The 18,044-nt window shown below is 44.6% G+C and overlaps 1 protein-coding gene across 1 annotated transcript in view; it reads left to right on the forward strand.

Moving 5' to 3' along the window:
* ZCRB1 (zinc finger CCHC-type and RNA binding motif containing 1) overlaps window positions 1–18,044 on the forward strand; it is a 162,304-nt gene that overhangs the window by 138,334 nt on the left and 5,926 nt on the right. The window contains exons 7-8 of the mRNA XM_078674292.1: window positions 2,276–2,385; window positions 14,499–14,574. Of these exons, the coding sequence (XP_078530418.1) occupies window positions 2,276–2,385; window positions 14,499–14,574 (186 nt within the window). The remainder of the gene's footprint in view (window positions 1–2,275; window positions 2,386–14,498; window positions 14,575–18,044) is intronic.

Genomic DNA, 18,044 nt, shown 5'->3' on the forward strand with positions numbered 1-18,044 from the left:
CCTTGTCATAACTTTGGCCAGTAACTTGAGCAAAGAAGAGGAAATCAACAAAGCAATACAGAAATATGAAGCTTCATGAAATCCTATCACATGACCGTAGGTTCTTCTCAAATATCACCAGAATTGTACATGCCAAAATGGGAAGGCTGATCTCACATAATGTCAAACTCTAGGACGTGGCCAGAAATACAAAAAAAACACACTGCATGAGAGATTGCTAGAAAAGGTTACTCCTTTTGCCAAAGGACTAATGTCAGTTATAATTCCATACACGAACGATGCAGATTGGCTGAAATTAAATATGGACTGAGACGTCAGTGATCATACACAAACTAGTAGATAGGGCTTGGAAAGAACACAGCGGAATGAGGTCTCATTCTAAGTCCACTCATCTACAGAAAATGGAAGCTGAACAGTTGGGATTAGTTTTTAGTATCTTAGCGATAAACCCAAGCATAGTACCATGGATAAGTATATATGTTGCAGTTAGAAAATATTTGTGGCCTGGCACAATGACGTGAAAAAGCAAGACCTAGAAAAACACTTCGGACAAAACCAGATTGGTATGTTTGACACCTCCAAATACACTCAGTCCTTTCTGATGAAATGCACAAATCCACTAGAAAGAACCCGTTTACTCAGGCCAAAAGTGGATAACTAGCAATTGGAATTTTGCTCAAAAAGAGAAAACTAATAAGATCAGAAACCTACATTTGCAAGCAGAAAGACAACCCGCCACACTTCATCCTATTTTGTCCAATATAGCACACAACAAGGTGGTCCTTCAAGAAATAGGCACTTAGGGCAGAGCAAAGTATCATTTTCTAGTGCAATAATTTTGTATTCTGAATTGGGGACAAAGCCTGATATTAGGCAGAGCTTGCAAAAAAAGGAGCAACATTTTGCAGGCAGAGTGAATGCAGCGAGGAAGCAAGACGTGAACATCCTTTCCTCACCCCTTAAGAATTGAATTAGACACGTACCCAATCCATGAAGTGAAAGATTCTGCTATGATGCACTTTATTTGCACAGGAGTATGTCATTATTTTATGAACTCATTCTTCTGATTCAGCTGTTATTGTTTTTATGGCATATGTTCATTGTAGTGTCTGATGTGCGAAAGGCCGGGAGGTTAAAGCATGTAAAGTTCAAACTCAAAGCAGTGTTGCAGACAGACCTCGTCGGCCTCCAAATACGGTACTCTTACATCTACCCCAAAAAGTTACCGTAAATGTTTTACAAATGATTCTCTTTGAAGAGACAGAGACTGAGTCTTCATTCGTCAAGAAGAGATCAACAAGAGCCACCTTTCTACTCTGATGTATTTGAATGGTCTGTCCATTAATGCTCTAGTGTAACCTCCAAGTGGGAACTGAGGGTCCACTCAATGCGGGAGCCATCTCAATCTCAGACGCATTTGATCTGATATTGATCTATCTAATTATTCAGGTTCCTGAAATCTGTCAACTGTTTCTGTTTGTATTACAGCAAAGTTAATACAAGAGTATGAATTCTGGGGTGGGGAGGGGGGGAGAGTAGAATGAATTATTATTGGCATTTCCATGGGTGGCACGCCAAAGTTCATCCAGGTTGAGTTTCGTTGTGGCATTGAAAAACAAGGTGACGGTTCTGCCCAGAGGCGTTCCCCTTGGAACTGTCCAGTGTTCGATTTAGTATTCAGTTGAAGTTGCCAGTCCAGATTAGTGACTGTCAACATTGGGAGTTAATTTCTCTACCGTTTATATGAAGAATAGATCGCGTTCTACACCGCCAGTGTTGTCTCTAGCATGATTGTGTGGCAAAATATTACAGTCTGTTGTTATTCCGTTTTCATCTTTGTTCTTCAATTTCATTAGTATTAGCTAGAAAACTGCAGGGGTTATGCGAGTTACACAAATTATCAATGAGTATTAATACCATTTTAGGGTGTCATTAAGGGATTTGCGGACTGGTTAATCCATCACAAATGTGACAGTTATCCCGTTGAACATATTACAAGTTCCATAAAATATAACGCACTTGTAAGAAGGTGAACGGGATTGCCATCGCGTTTGTGATGAAGCACCTGTCTTCCCAACTCTAAATCAGGTACTTTGTACTGGATTCGCAAGAAATTAACGCAATTAATTGTGCCACAGATGCTTACTGTATACTTGACACGCAAAAGATCTTAAGACACAAATGTAAATAAACAAAATTGTTCTGTAATTAAAAGCAGGGTATAGATTTTGGTGATTCTCAACCAGTTTTTGTTTCACCTTTTTGCCCTATAAAGGATACTGGGCACTTGAGTTATGCCTGCCCCAAAAATATGCTAGGAGAGCGTGAACCTCCAAAAAAGAAAGAAAAAAAGAAAAAGAAAATGATTGAACCTGAAGAGGAAATGTAAGTATTTCTCAGTGTATACATTTTGCAAATTGCGAATGTATTTTGTTTGTAGAAAAGTAAAACAAAATACTCTTTACTGCTAGGGTAGCTCTTTATCTGCACAATTAGAAATTAAGAGAACAAGTGACCTTTCTATTTAAAGCATCGAATCTGTTTTGGAAGATTTAAGAATCTTTACCAAAGCAGTTACTAATGAAAGTGGGCTGCATCAGACTTGTATGCCACAACGTCTTGTTTTGGCATTTGGTTAGCCTGTTATTGTTGCAGATTGTATTAGGGGAAGTAAACCAGATTGACTGATTGCTTGTGTACCTTTGTTACTTGGGCTCGCTGGTGTTACAGCCTACTCTTCAAAGAGGGAAATGTTGCAATACTGCAGAACCAATTGAATGTGGGTCCGATTCCATGATTTAGAAGAGATGTGGAGGTGAGTGCCAATACGGCTTTGTGATCAACAACAAATATTCATCAAGATCACTCCTTAGGATGCAAGATGAGATGGAATCTTACAATAGTATCATATAGTTTTGAGTGGGAGCGGGCTGGTGTGCCCAGGAGTTAGAGGCCCATTTACATGGCCCTGGAATGTCCACAGAAACATGGGAAGATTTGGGGCAAATGGTGCGACTTTCATCGTCCGGACTTCTATGTCTTATGTATGTGCATTGGGAGGCGGTCTGTGAGAGGGTTGGTTTGACTGTACTGTTGTTCGTATTTCATGAACAAAAGCTCAATAAAATTGTACTCACCTTTTAAAATGAAAAAAACGAACAGGATATACTTTTGGAATTTAACTGCTGTGCATTAATGGGACATTCAGACATCTCTGACTTTCATTTAGTATAATCCGTACGTTCACGTTGCATAGGTAATATATTCCACTTGTTTTTCATTGCTAAATGACCCAAATGTGTTAAGTACTACCCGGAGCTATCAAAGAGCCCCCTCCATTTCCTCTGTAATGTAGAACCACACTTCATGAAAATATAGAACTGTAATACAACCACTGCCTTTACAATGATGATTTACATTTTCTTGAAATAGACAGATTGTCAAAATGAAATAGGTGCGAACATGTGTTCAGGCTCCAGTGTATGTCGCTATGTATCTCAGTTCCAGTACCTGGAGCCTACTGAGAAAATATTGTCTTTTATCGCCCTTTTAAAAAATTGAACACAATTTTGAATTGTCTCCTTAACTCTTGCAGTACAGTACTCCTTCCTCTTCCTTAGTGTTGTAGAAGTGCCAATACATGTATACATACATACATACGCACACATTTATTGATGGGTTCTTTTTCGAAACTTACATTTCTAATTACGACTTTGTTACAACGCCTGTTCACACTTCCGTTATTCTCAATGGCTGGCAAAACCTACCCATTAAGTATCTTGTGCCTTTCCATATTCCTTTCCTGTTCACATTAGAATTCCTTTAGGCTCTTTGCAGTCTTATAATTGGCTCTGTGGAATGTACACGTTTCTCGTCAAGCCACTAAAGGAAAACAGGGACAAGGGGAGGTAACCTCAAGTACTGACAAAAAAGCATTACTGTATGGAGGACAGAAGTCCTGTTTTTTTGAGTCTGCTAAAAAAATAAATGTTCTGTCTTCCATATATGGAGGCTTTTCTGTCAATATTTGAGGTTTCCTCTTTTGTGGTTTCCATGTTTATACATCTTTAACGTTGTATTTTCATGTGACATTTAAGATAACTAAGGTGAGTAAAATTATTGCTACGCATCAAATTCTTATATTGTATTCCTTCATCACTTTATTTAGTGGGTAGGCTATACAAATCACTGCTATTCCTTCCGCAGTCTTTGAGCTTATCAATAATATTGCTCAAGCAATTCAGGCTTCTCCATTTTGCATAAATTAAACAAGAATTGGCGAAGCCTAATGGAAGTACTGTGTTTGGCACTATTTTTTAGTCATGTGGTACAGCATTTAAGCTGCAGTGCAGCATGGCTATTATAGAAAAAATAGTGTGATGATGGAGCCGCTACATCATTTGCTAGGCATGTGCATATATTTAACACACATGCTCACGCCTATAAAATCAATCAATCAGAGTTTTATAGAGCGCGCTACTCACCCGTGAGGGTCTCAAGACGCTGGAGGGAAGGGGTGAGGGGAGCAGGTCTGGGTCAGTCGAAGAGCCAGGTCTTGAGGTCCTTCCTGAACGTGTGAAGCATTTGGGAGCATCTGATGTTGACCGGGAGCTCGTTCCAGGTCTTGGCTGCGATGTAGGAGAAAGCTCTTCCGCCGGTTCTGTTCCTGCGGGTACGGGGGACCTCTGCCAGGGCGAGGTCAGCGGAGCAGAGGTTCCTCTTGGGTACGTGGAAACATACTTGGTCGTTGATGTTGTTAAGGAATTTGTAGGTGTGGGTGAGGAGTTCGAAGATGACCCTCTTCTCGACGGGGAGCCAGTGGAGGGTTCGTAGGTGTTGGATCATATGCTTGTGACGCGGAGTCCCTAGGACGAGCCTGGCAGCGGTGTTCTGGATGGTTTGGAGTTTGCGTAGAAGAGTTTTGTTGATTCCGGCATAGGGGGCGTTGCCGTAATCTATTCTGCTGGTTATTAGTGCGTGGGTGACGGTCTTTCTGCAGTCAGGGGGGATCCATTTGAAGGTCTTACGGAGGATGCGGAGGCAGTTGAAACTGGTGGGCGAGACGGCGTTGATCTGGCGGTTCATGGAGATGGAGGAGTTAAGGATTATGCCGTGGTTCTGGGCGCGGTCTGTCGGGTGGGTGGGCTGCTGAGGGCGGGGGGGCCACCAGGTGCAGTCCCATGCTGAGGTGCAGGGTCCAAGGATGAGGACCTCGGTCTTCTCACAATGGAGCTTTAGGCAGTTATCCTTCATCCAAGCTGCTACGTTTCTCATTCCTTCCTGGAAGCAGAGTCTGGTGTCTTCTGGGTTCTTGGTGAGGCAGAGGATGAGCTGGGTGTCGTCGGCGTAGGATACAATGCTGAGCCCATGCTGTCTGACGAGGGCGGCGATGGGGTCCATGTAGATGTTGAAGAGTGTTGGGCTAAGTGAGGATCCTTGGGGTACTCCGCAGATGATGTCAGTGGAGTCATAGAGGAAGGGGGGCAGTCTGATCCTCTGGGTTGTGCCAGAGAGGAAGGATTTGATCCAGTCGAGGGTGGATCCCTGTATTCCTGAGTTGTGGAGTCTGGCGGCTAGCGTGCGATGTGAGACGGTGTTGAAGGCTGCACAGAGGTCTAGGAGGATGAGGGCTGCGGTGTGTCCCTGGTCTAGCAGCATGCGGATGTCGTCGGTGGCGATGAGGAGGGCGGTCTCGGTGCTGTGGTTGCTGCGGAAGCCAGACTGGGATGCGTCTAGGATGGAGTTCTCTTTGATGAAGGCGGTCAGCTGGGCGTTCACGAGTCTTTCAGTGACTTTGGCTGCGAAGGGAAGGAGAGAGATTGGCTGGTAGTCCTTCAGGTCAGTTGGGTCGGCCGTAGGTTTCTTGAGGAGGGGTTTCACCTCCACACGTTTCAAGTTGTTTGGGCAGATGCCGGATCTGAGGGAGGAGTTGATTGTCCGTCCTAGTCTGGGTGCGATGACAGCGAAGGCCCTGTGGAAGATGTGAGGGGGGAAGGGGTCGGTTGGGTCTCCTGAGTGCGTCTTCTTCATGGTTGAGGTGATGAGCTCGACGGACGCGGGGACCCAGGCGGTGATGGTAGGCTTCTCGGCGGTGATGGGAGGTGTGGTGCTGTCTTCTGCTGGCCCGCTGAAGTTGTCGTAGAGGCCTTGATCTTCAGGTGGAAGTAGGAGCTTAGTTTGTCGCAGAGTTCCTGGGAGGGAGTGATGTCATTGGCTTCGCAGGTGGGTTTTGCAAATTGCTGAATGACGTTGAACAGTTCCTTGACGATGGATGCGTTGGTCTTGACTTTGTCTCTTATGAAAGCACTTTTGGTGTCCCATATACGCTGGTGGTAGTCCTTCAGGGCACTCTTGTGGTTGTTCCGTGCTTCCGTGGTCTTCTGGTTCCGCCAGGTTTTCCCCAAGCGTCTGCAGGAGCTTCTGGCTTCATGGAGTTCGATGGTGAACCATGCAGCCTTCAGCGGGCGTTGTCTGGCGGAGAGGTGCCAGCTTGTCGGCGCAGCAGGAGATCCAGCAGTGGATTTCCCTGGCCACAGAGTTGGTGTCAGTTGTGGCGTTAGGGGGGGGGGGTCATGGAGGACAGCAGAGTTGAGGTGTTCCTCGGTGACCTTACCCCAGTTCCGTCGCGACTTGCGCGGGGCGGTCTTTGGTCCGGCGGTGGTGTTGAATGTGAAATGGACACAGTGGTGGTCCGTCCAGAGGGGCTGGGTGGTGTAGCTGAAATGGATGTTGGATCCTCCTGCGAAAATGGGGTCGAGGGTGTGACCCGCTCTGTGGGTGGGCGTGCTGACGAGCTGATTCAGTCCTAAGCAGGCGACGTTCTCGAGGAGAGTGGTGGAATTGGGGTCCTGGCTGTTCTCGAGGTGGAAGTTCAGGTCCCCGAGCAGAAAGTAGTCCATGGAGGTGATGGCATGGGGTGCGGCGAGCTTGGCGATGGTGGTTGCGGGCTGGGTGCGGGGTCCAGGCGGTCTGTAGATGAGGGTGCCACGTAGCCTGGTCTTGGGGCTGGTCTGGATCTGGAAATGGAGGTGTTCCGTGTTGGAATGGGGGTCGCTTGAGCTGCATGTGGAGAGTCGGAGGCTGGTCCTGTGTGCGATGGCGAGGCCTCCTCCCGGGCGGTGTAAGCGGTCCTTTCTCTGTATCTTGTAGCCCACTGGGATTGCAGTAGCGATGTCGGGACCGGAGGTGGAGTTGGTCCAGGTTTCCGTGAAGAAGGCGATGTCGGGTGAGAGGGTGTCATTCAGGTCCGAGATCTCCACTGCGTGTCGGTGTAGGGAGTGTACGTTGAGAAGGATGCAAGACAGGGTTTCAGTGGGTCATTCAGTGGGCAGCCCTTTAGCGGTTGGGGGCTCCTTGTTGATGGTGAAGGATCTTCGGCAGTGTCCGCACGAGAACTGCCCATGGGTTGTGTTGAGCGAGGATCTTGCGCAGTCGGCGTGGCCTCCAGGATTGAGAGCGCGGAGGGTAGCTGAGTCGTAGCGGTGGGCACCAGGAAAAACATGGTTCCTGGCGCTGGTCGCGGTCAGGTCACAGACGGGCTTGCCTTTGGCGCGCCTAAAATGAAGTGGATGTTTTTTTTATTTCTATTTACTGGTCTAAGATGGATCCCCAAATAAAGAAAAAAAAGGAGAGCACTAGTGTTGTTTCAGAAAAGACAGCAAATAGCGCAAAAAAGCGATGGGCCAAGGGGCTGCTTCCGACACTAAAAGAAGGGAATGCGGACATGGCATATTGCAACACGCAGTCTGATACCTATCATGACCTGATGCCGGTGCGGAGCCGACCAAAGAATATCTGGAGGCCCTACCTAGCCTTTCTTGCGCGAGCCACTGATGACGAAACTGCAGCTCTGAGGGAGGGAGATGAAGGGACGTTGCCAGTGGGTTAGCATCTATTGGCACGGACCGACTGGATGGTGAGATGTGTGCATTTTTTGGTGGATGATTTTGTTCCTTGGTGCAGTGCAGGCACTCATGTATTCTCTAAATCAGTGGTGATTGTGGTAGTAGCAGTAAATTGCCCGCCGGACTGGGAGTTCTGCTACTGTGGGGAAGGTGCTGGAGGCGCCATCCCTCTGTATTATGTATAGATCCATGTATTCACAATTGCTCCAATGACTGCTTAACTTATCGTTGAATTGCCTGTATTCTCAACACTTGGAATGTATGTAACTCACAAGTGTTTATGGTGCCATGATCTGTTTGTTATATGGTTGCTGAAACATGAAAATAAACCTTAATAAACAAAAAAAAAGTGGCAGCACAAGTTCCAAACGAATCTTTTGTTGCTTTGAAGAGGGACCAATTGGGAAAAATATTTTGTGCAGATTTGGGGTGGTTTATAATCCAGTCTGCATTCCTGTAAGAGTAAATGTTCCGCTCTATTCCAATCCCTGCTCCAGCAGATTACCATGTCAGGTCATGGTACTCTCACAGCGGTAAAGTATTCTTTGGGCAAGCTCAGAGACACTTTCTTGAGAAGTCGAGCTGCTCCACAACTAGTGACTCATCTCATTTGGACAACGAATCTCTGTGGGATGCTTCCATTCTAGGGTTAAAATACAGGCGCATTTATTAGACACATCTCTTTTCCCGCACTGCTCTACAAAAGAGTGTTATACGATAGAGGTGGGTGTTGTAAATGTTTCACACTAAGAAGATAGGACACCCTCACTCCTCTTATTGTGTTTCCTTTTCTGTACGATGGTTCACGTACACACGCACAAGCTTTCGGAACTTTTGCAATGAAAAGCACACAGTTGAATATGGGAAGAAGGCTCCAAACTCTGAGCCAAATTAGTATGATTGTCACAGTGGAGTTGATGTCCCAACTTTGTACTTTCATGTAGAAATACTAAAGAGATCCTTAGAAACCAATCAACAGAGCCTGGATCACGACCCAGGACATGTTACCCTTAATGTTGGCTCATATTATGAAGCTCAAGGATATGGTGGAAGAAGCTAAGATAGCCAGTGGAGTTTATTTACAAACCAGGTTATAATTCGACAGATCTTTATATGACAGATTTTTTAAATTGTGCTCAAGAAGTCATTGCTGTAACACAACAGTGTATGCTTGAAGCCGAATCACCCGATAATGCAAATAAAAAGTGTATTCATTGCCAAAGCATGCTGTTCAGTCTGTACTCCGGAATCGCCACCCCATTTACATTATTGTTTACATGTTTATAATCGCTAAAGAGCGATTTTGTGACAACAGAAAGCAAAAAGATTAGACCCCCTTGTTAATGTAATGACAATGGAGAACCGGGGAAGTCTTGGCCTTAAACGAACGAGAAAACAAGTTCAAAACTCTTGGGAAAACTCTACATGCATGTTAGTCAGCCTTCTGAAAACAAATGCTAGAAAGTGTAACGGAAGGCTTTAAAAGGCAAGTTACAGATATGTAAATAAAGACATATAGAGCGTACCATAAGAGGCTTTACATTTAAACTGATGTCGACTGTGGGGCTTCCCATTGCTAATGCAGGGAGGACAGGAGCATCATGGACGTCGATTCACCAACATGCCAGAGGGTAGCGGAAGTGACACTACATGCCCTATGACCTCTGATCACATCACAGGAAGTGACATCACATACCTTCAATGTTAGCGGCATAAAAGGAAGTGATATGTCTCTTGACTTCACAGGAAGTGACATCACCAAAATAAAAAAAAGTGCAAGTGCAGAATTAAATATGTACAGGATTATTAAAATTACAAAAGTTGCTAGGGGAGGTACAAGTATATGTTAAGTTATTAAACATATACCCAGAGGGCTCCTACCATGTCAGGGATGTAGCCAGGACATACCCAGGTTCAGCCATTATTTGCCAAAGGTCCATGGTATGCTGCTCTATTAGAGCCCCCCACTGCCCCAACTACTGCCCCACACGAATGACATGCTCATCTCCATACTTTTTACACCTGTAGGGATAAGGTGTCACTCAGAGTGTCAAATGTAAGATTTTTTTAACATTTCATATAGGTACAATAGAAATCTGAAAACACCCCACAATCGAAGTGAAAATGTGGCACCTGTTGTAGCGCTGAATGAGCAACATAAACACGTTCTATGGTGTTAGTCATAAAGCCACCATACCAAGTGCCACACATCTTGGGTTTGATTAATAATATCTTATTAATTTGTTCAAATCATCACAAGGACAGAAGAGTGTCACGCCGTGGAAAAATTAAACAAAGTGAGTGTCTTACATCATGTCCTGGTTATGGCATGATTCAGTGCATTTAGTCTGATGCACCACTCTAATTGGACAGTGACTATGGAGTCGTAGCTCTTCTTTATGGCACTAAATTAAGTGATTATCGTTTCAAAATGACCCATCCCCACAAGTGTGGTACTGTTCAGCAACCACCAATAGACGTGACAGTCATGAGAGGAAATAACTGTGGAAGAGTGGAGCGTTTGCCTTATTACCAAGGAGAGTGTCAACTTTCTGAGAAGTACGTGCAGGTGTGAGTTGACAGATGGCACTGCCAGACCACCTTAAATAAGTAAAGAACATGGAGAGTAAAAAAAAATGTGTGGACAGATCGGACCTCTGATTGACTAGCAACTGATAGCCACAGTCACAATTGGCCTTGCCCCACTACTAGCGGTGTGTTGCCCTCCAACACATATAATTTGCTGTTCGGACATTCACAGACCTCATGAGGCAGTCTAGCCTGGCAGCAAGTGGTACTAACGGACGGAACTGCAGGTGAAGGTGATTCACAGTACTGACAGGGTGTCATGCAATGCCTGCCTCTTCTACCTGGCAAATAGCCCCTTTAGCCCCGAGGTGGCTGTTGGTCTATCCAGCCACACTGATCCAGCAATGTGAACCAGCAAAGACAGCAGGGCATGCCAGCAAACCTTTGACATTGATTACTATTCTGTCTGAGTGCACCAGTGAAGCGGCACCACTAGACTATTGTCACCCACGTATCTACCATCCCAGGGAAATAGCTCCTTTTATACCAGTTACAAATTATTAAGCATATCAAGGCCTGCAGCCTGGGCCACTGATCAGTAAATTCAACATCTACAGTGAAGAATTAGACAACTTTAACACGACTTTGAAGCACTTTGAAGTTTGAAGAACTTTTCCTTTGAAAACATAAAACTTAGTGGGCCAGATATACGAACATTCCATTCGCTAAAAGTGGTTGCAAATTACACTCCAACGTTTTGTGAATGGAATGGAATTGAAGAACTGACCTATGTGCTATTACCAATATCAAGTAAAGTTGCCTGCAAGGGATTTTGTTTAAGCAAGGAAATCCTAATTTGTCAGTTTGACAGACTTAATACCATTAAGTTCTGTAAACATCTATGTATTTATCATAGGTATAAGCATTAGTATACAAGAAATTCTAATCCGGCCACAATAATGAGGAAAAAACTCGGGAGTATCTTTAGAAAAATAGATTATCCTTTGTAATTTTCAACAAATCATAGGGTACATTCAACACTACGGTTGATATCAGATGCACACAGATGAAAAAGGGTACATCTTATTTACACCTCAAATTCATAAGTAAAAGATCCTCTCTTAATAAAATCAAAGAAGTGACCAAACTTAATACTACTGCAGAAAATAGTCAGTGATTGTACATTAATACATGAGAAGTTGGATTGTCAGTCGACGTTTCGATCTTCAATCGATCATATGACCATCTTCATGACGGCAAGGTCTGCATTAAAATAGTGACCGTAAAAGGTTTCAAAACTTCAGACTTTGGTACTCTTAGCAGAAATTTCTACCAGTGGAGAAGAGGGATTTTCTGGTTTTTCTCTGATTTCTTTAGTTTTCAATACACTGGTGATATGGTCTTCATGGAATTTCTTCTAGACCTGACGTCATTCAGGTTTGCATAGAGTACGTCTTGAGTCCATTTGAATGATATTGTTAACTCTGCCCAAGCCTCCAGGGGTGTATTGGGTTCCCCACGTCTTTACTATGTATTATTACGTCAGTTCGCAAAATCCACATTCAGAGTGACTCACAATCCGACCTACCTCATTACTATCCATGAAGTAGGTTGCAAATTGCGACTTACTTCAACTGTTGCCCATTACAGGGACAATGGCTTGCTGGGGTCAGCAGACCACCATGACTGTAATCACTTCTTAAATATTTTTTCAAATGCAGTCTGATTTCCTAAAAGGAAACAGGGCTGCGTTTAAAAGAAAAGGTCTTATGTTTTTTTCAAAGGTTTGTTTGGGAGTAGGCAGTGGTTTGCATCCCTGCCTACGCCCTATAATTCTTTTTTTAATTCACAAAGGGGGATGGGTTCCCAGGGGATCCGTTTCCTTTTGCAAATGTGTTAGCACCCCACCTCAGGAATCACTAACTTTCAATGTTTGGTGACCAGATTTGGGTCACAAAACACTGCCACAGTCCATTGCGAATTGCAATTTGGAAGAGACGCCCTAAACATGCACCTTTCAAAAAGAGATTTGTTATGTGTTTTAAACCCTTTTTGCAATTTGATAACCATTTATCGACTCACAAACTGGGTTTGCTACAAAACAATAGACCATTTTGCAGTCGCAAACCATTCGCTTGTATGTAGATATTAACGTAACACTGCCCACAACCCCCTGAAAAAAATCCCACCACAATTCCTTGGCCTTATAAGTGAGCAACATTGTGCTATTTATGCTGGATGTGACACATTTTCAGCATGGTCAGGGTTTCTAAACCACCAACTCATGTAAAAAGAAAAACTACAAGGCCAGAAAGCAACATGCCGTTTCTTATTGCATAAAAGCGTGGGGCTCGGCAGGGTTAATTTTTTAATTTTAACACATTACCAATTTATAAATTTATTTTTACTTGTAGTAAAATGGCACTCACAGTGTCCAACAAAAGGCAATTACATGACACACCTAAACACACTGAAAACATGAACATGTCACATATTGGCAATGTCAAAACCTAGCCGCTATTGTAAATGAAGAACATGAAAGCACCTACCATGACACTCTGCAAGGCTGTTGGCAGCACTGTACACAGGTCCAAATGAACCACTGGTGTCCAGCAGCACAGGATGACTGACACAGACTACTGACTGGAGTCTCTTTCAGTGCTGCCCAGTCCGATCCAGAGCTTGTAGGTAAAGTATGCTCCTGCATGGCAGAGCCTTGGGCCTAAGAGGGCTTGAAGGGTGTGTTGCTAGCCAACACTTTAGCAGGCGGGACACATTGAAACAGTAGTCGGTTTGAGCAGTCCCCAGCAAGAGAAGGTGACCCAACTGCTGTTGGAATCCCAAAGCTGCTTTTGTTTTCCTACAAAAATGTCTTGGTTACACTGTCGCGGTGCTGCTGAGTCCAGGGTTCATAAGTGCAGTGCCAGGGTTTACAGGGGGCAAGCCATGGGTCACATCTGCGACCACTGGCGATCCGTAAATGATGTCCTTGAGGAGCATGCTGCCACCGGATGTTTTTTTTTCATGGCCACAGTCTACTGCACTTTGTTGATGTCCTCTGTTTTTTGGTGGTCGATCCGTTCCCTGCTGCTGCTGTAATGTATGTATACCTGTAATGTATAGACGTAGGTACTTTATTTATACTTAAGAGCACAATTATGTGCGAAGTAATTTAGTATGGTCAATACGTTACTCCACATTTCCCAGTGATGCAGGTACGGTTGGGATGCTTCCCTGCTCTGCACAGCTCCACGGATGTTCATTCAGAGCTTAGCACCGCTGCTGCTGGTGGGTGCAAAACTGTGGTGTAGGCAGTCTTGACGGAAAGCGAGAACCACAGGTTCGAGAGAAAGCAATATTGGTATGGGTGGGGGTGGGGGCACAGAAACACACCCGTTAGACAACACCATGGAGGGCACAAGGACAGATTCCCATGATGCAAGGGAGTGGCATGCAAGCTAGACAGTTGTAAAACACGTGCTCTCTCGTGGAGTGCTTCATGAAAAAAAAAATAGTTCCTGGAAAGCGAGCACTCATGGAGGAATAGGAGGAGCCAATAAGAGAGGTCGTAAACAGGCTATGCTCCGTAGAGGGGACAAACATAATCTAGATAGCCTAAAACAAATAAATCCAGCAAATAGAAAGTAAGCAAATGTGGTGTGACAAAAGGCAAAGCCATTGATAATCAGTGGGCGGAATGCAATTCTTGGTAATCGCTTGGCATGTTTCCAATATATTTTTGCAACCGCACAGCTGCACTGTCTTCTAGACTTCCACTAAAAATGTGCCAGGAAGAATATTGCATTGCTGAGCTGTTTGATCTGCTGCATTAGTGGTGTTTAAAAATTCTGATCTTTCACATAATGTTAGATACAACAATATTCCTCGTCCTACACCACATTTTGTGACGTGTGGTCCGCTTCTTTCTGTTTTCTTCTATACTGCGGGCCATAAGTCTATATCTGATTCACAAATTAAGTGTTAAATACTTGAGATGAATATTGAAATATGTAAGCCAAAGACATGATCAATAAGGTGCTGACCTTGACATTTTCAATGTTTTAGCGTCCAAGATGAAGAGAGTGAAGATGAAGGCGAAGACCCTGCTCTGGATAGCCTCAGTCAAGCCATCGCTTTCCAGGTGCCATACGGAAGATATATTCATTACTTTTTCTACTTCATTATTGTATTTTTTCCCTGGAATAGTTATATTCCCATTTCATAATGCAGGACGTTTGGACAGTAATCTTGATAAGACACTTAATTACACACTTGTGGGGCTAGGATAGTTCAAGGGAGTACCACGCGCATCATTCACGTAGATTATTTTTCTAGTTAAGAATTAAACCTAACTGTTGAAATTAAGACCTGAATAACAAAGTTCTGCTTAAATATTGATCTGTTGTCAAAATTGTACTGCTTTTTATGCTAATAGGAATAGCCAAATACAAAAGAGAACAGTAGACGTGCATTAAAACAGGCTTACTAAATATCTTTGAGAGTATAAAATTGTCGAATTATCTTTGGCGCGTGTGCAATAGATGGCTTCAGCAGTGATGTGAAGGAGAGCATCATTCCATTTTCCTAGCATTCCAATGTGTTTGGAGGCACTGGTGCTTTCTGCTTTATTTATTTATTTATTTATTTATTCAAAGTTTTATATAGCGCGAACAGGATCCTTACAGATATCAGAGCGCTTCACAAAGACAGGGTAGGGGCAGTAGAGATAATGGGAACAGTATAATAGTCAATAACATGGTAATAACATGGATAATAAAAACATACATAAAACCAATCCATATACAATCAAATAAGGAAGTAATATAGGACAGCACAAGTCATTGATCCCACTACAGAGGTGTTTAGGAGGATCAGTAAACCAACGTGTATCCGGTCTTGGTCGGTAGTAAGAGAGTAGCGTAGTAGTGCCCCCAACAAGTAGCGTATAGTGCCAAGGGATAGGGTGAGCAGTGACATGAAGCAATGCAGAGTCTCTGAACCAACCTCTATAGCGATCAGGAGATCTTGGCCAGAAGGATTGTTTTCACCTCTTTCTTGAAGAGTGCAGTGGAGGAGATAAGCCTTGTTTCAGGCGGGAGCGCATTCCAGATCCTGGGTGCCATTCCTGAGAAGGAGCGCTTGTAAGTTTTCACTTTCCGGAATCTATGAGGTTTCAGGAGTAGATTTTTTGTACTCCTATTGGATCTCGAACCTCCTGATATAGACAGCTTTTGGGCGAGGTAGTTGGGTGCCTTGTGGTGTACGGCCGCGTGTGTCATCACTGCAATTTTTAGCTGTATTCTGGCTTCAAAAGGCAGCCATTTTAGAGACTTTAAGTCTGGGGATATGTGCGAATTCTTTCTAGATCCAGTAATGAGTCTCGCGGCAGCGTTCAGGGAGGCTCTTAAGGGTGCTGTTGTGGATAGCGGGAGACCGCTGAGGGCCGCAATTCCATAGTCTATTCGAGGGATGACTAAAGCCTGTACAGCCGTTTGGAAGTCTTTGGCCGGGAGGAAGGGTTTAATTTTCCTCAGCGTGTTAATTTGGAAATTAGCTGCTTTTGTGGCTTTGCTGACGTGCTGCTGCATGCTGAGCCTGGCGTCGAGTGTGATGCCAAGGGATTTCGCCGAGTCCACGATGGTAGGTTGGACATTGAGTGCTGTTAGGTTGTTGAGCCAGGTTTGGGTGGTGGAGATTTTCGCCGGAGGTGAGATGAGTAGGAACTCAGTTTTTAGGGCATTTAGTTTGAGGTGATTAACGGCCAGCCAGGATTGGGTGTTGATAAGCGTGGAGTTCAGATGTTTGATATCTTCCGGGGATTGTAACTTTAGATAGAGTTGTGTCATCAGCGTACATATGAAATTGAACATTGGATGCTTGAAGCAAGGTGGCGAGCGGTTCCATAACGAGGTTGAACAGTGTAGGGGAGAGGGTGGATCCTTGTGGAACACCTAGATCTGCAGGCACAGGTGTAGATAGCACATTGTCGATCTTGAACCTCTGAGACCGGTTGTGAAGGAAGGACGAAAACCACTTGAGAACAGTTCCCGATAGCCCCATTCTAGTACTTAGCAGCTCCAGCAAATTCTCATGCTTGACCGTGTCAAATGCTGACGAGAGGTCAAGAAGGATGAGGAGGCAGGACTCATTGCGGTCCAGAATTTGGAGGGCATCATCAATTATGTGTGTCATTGCTGTTTCCGTGCTATGTTTCGCTCTGAAGCCTGATTGATGAGGGTTGAGGAGGTCAAATTGATCAATGTGTTTTGTTAGTTGGAGTTGGACACATTTCTCCAGCAGTTTGGCCAGGGTGGGGATATTGGTGATGGGCCGATAGTTGTTTAGGTCAGCCGGATCAGCTGTAGGTTTCTTGAGTATAGGCGTGACTTGCCCCACCTTAAGGGAGTCTGGAATGTGGCCTTGTTGCAGAGAGCTGTTGATGATCTTGGTCCAGAGAGGGAGGAGCAAGGGGATAAAGTCTTTTACAGCATTAGCAGGTAGAGGGTCTGTGAGGTGATTAGAGGGCTTCAAGGTGTAGAGCAGTTTGTGAATTGCTTCTTCCGAGTAGGCATCGAAGTGCTGCCAGGAGGCCTTGTTTTTAGGTTGAGTGTCTGCCATTCTGGTGTGGTTGGGGTATCGGCTTACATCCAAGATGAGGTCATTTCTTATGTTGTCAGTCTTTAGTTTAAAGAAAGCAGAGAAGGCTTCACAGTGTGGGGTGTCATTTGTTGTGCTGTTTGATTGAGTGGGTTGTGCCTTTGTTTGAGTCTTGATAAGCTCGAACAGCTTTCTTGGCCTGTTCTTCGCTTGGTCCAACTGGCGGCTGAAGAAATCCGACTTTGTGCGCTTTATTTTCCTGAAGTAGGCATTTCTCTTGTTCTTAAGCTTTCTGAGATGCAGTGCTGAGGGATCCGATCTCCAGGTGCGCTCTGCCATTCGCATATTACGCCTTTCGTCATTGAGACTATCATCATACCAGGGGTTAGACATTTTGGTGGAGACTCTCTTCAGTTGCAGAGGGGCGACTTCATTGACTATTGTATTCATAGAGTCACGGTAGTGGTCAGTCAGTGATTGAACATCTGAGGCCCCTGAAGGGGGAAGGAGGAGGTTGCCGATGTGGGGAGGTAGGGTAGAGGGGTTGAGATTCTTCAAATCCCTTTTCCATGTTTTGGTTTTGATTGGTTGAGTAGGGTTAGGTTTAACTTTTTCGTTGATAAAGAAGGTGATAATGTGGTGATCTGACCAATCGCAGGGTAGAATCGCCTCCAGTTGAATAGCGTTCTCTTTGGCAATGATGAGATCGAGTATCGCGCCCTTGTCGTGTGTTGGTTTATCGCATAGTTGGGTGAGGTCAAGCGCATTGAGGAGAGTTTTTAGACTATTCACCACAGTATCTCTCTGATCGTTCCAGTGGAGATTGAAGTCACCCAGGTAGACTTGAGTGGTCTGCCGACCGGCATTGGAGGTGATCAGGTCCATGAATTGTTGGGTGAATATGAGATTGTCACCAGGCGGGTGATAGATGAGATGTAAGGCACAGACTTGTTTGCCCTCACTGGTGATGTCGAGGCAGAGTAGTTCACAGGAGGAAAGGGGGGGGGAGGTGAC

This window comes from Lissotriton helveticus, chromosome 1_1 (assembly GCF_964261635.1).
Source record: "Lissotriton helveticus chromosome 1_1, aLisHel1.1, whole genome shotgun sequence".
Taxonomy (NCBI): domain Eukaryota; kingdom Metazoa; phylum Chordata; class Amphibia; order Caudata; family Salamandridae; genus Lissotriton; species Lissotriton helveticus.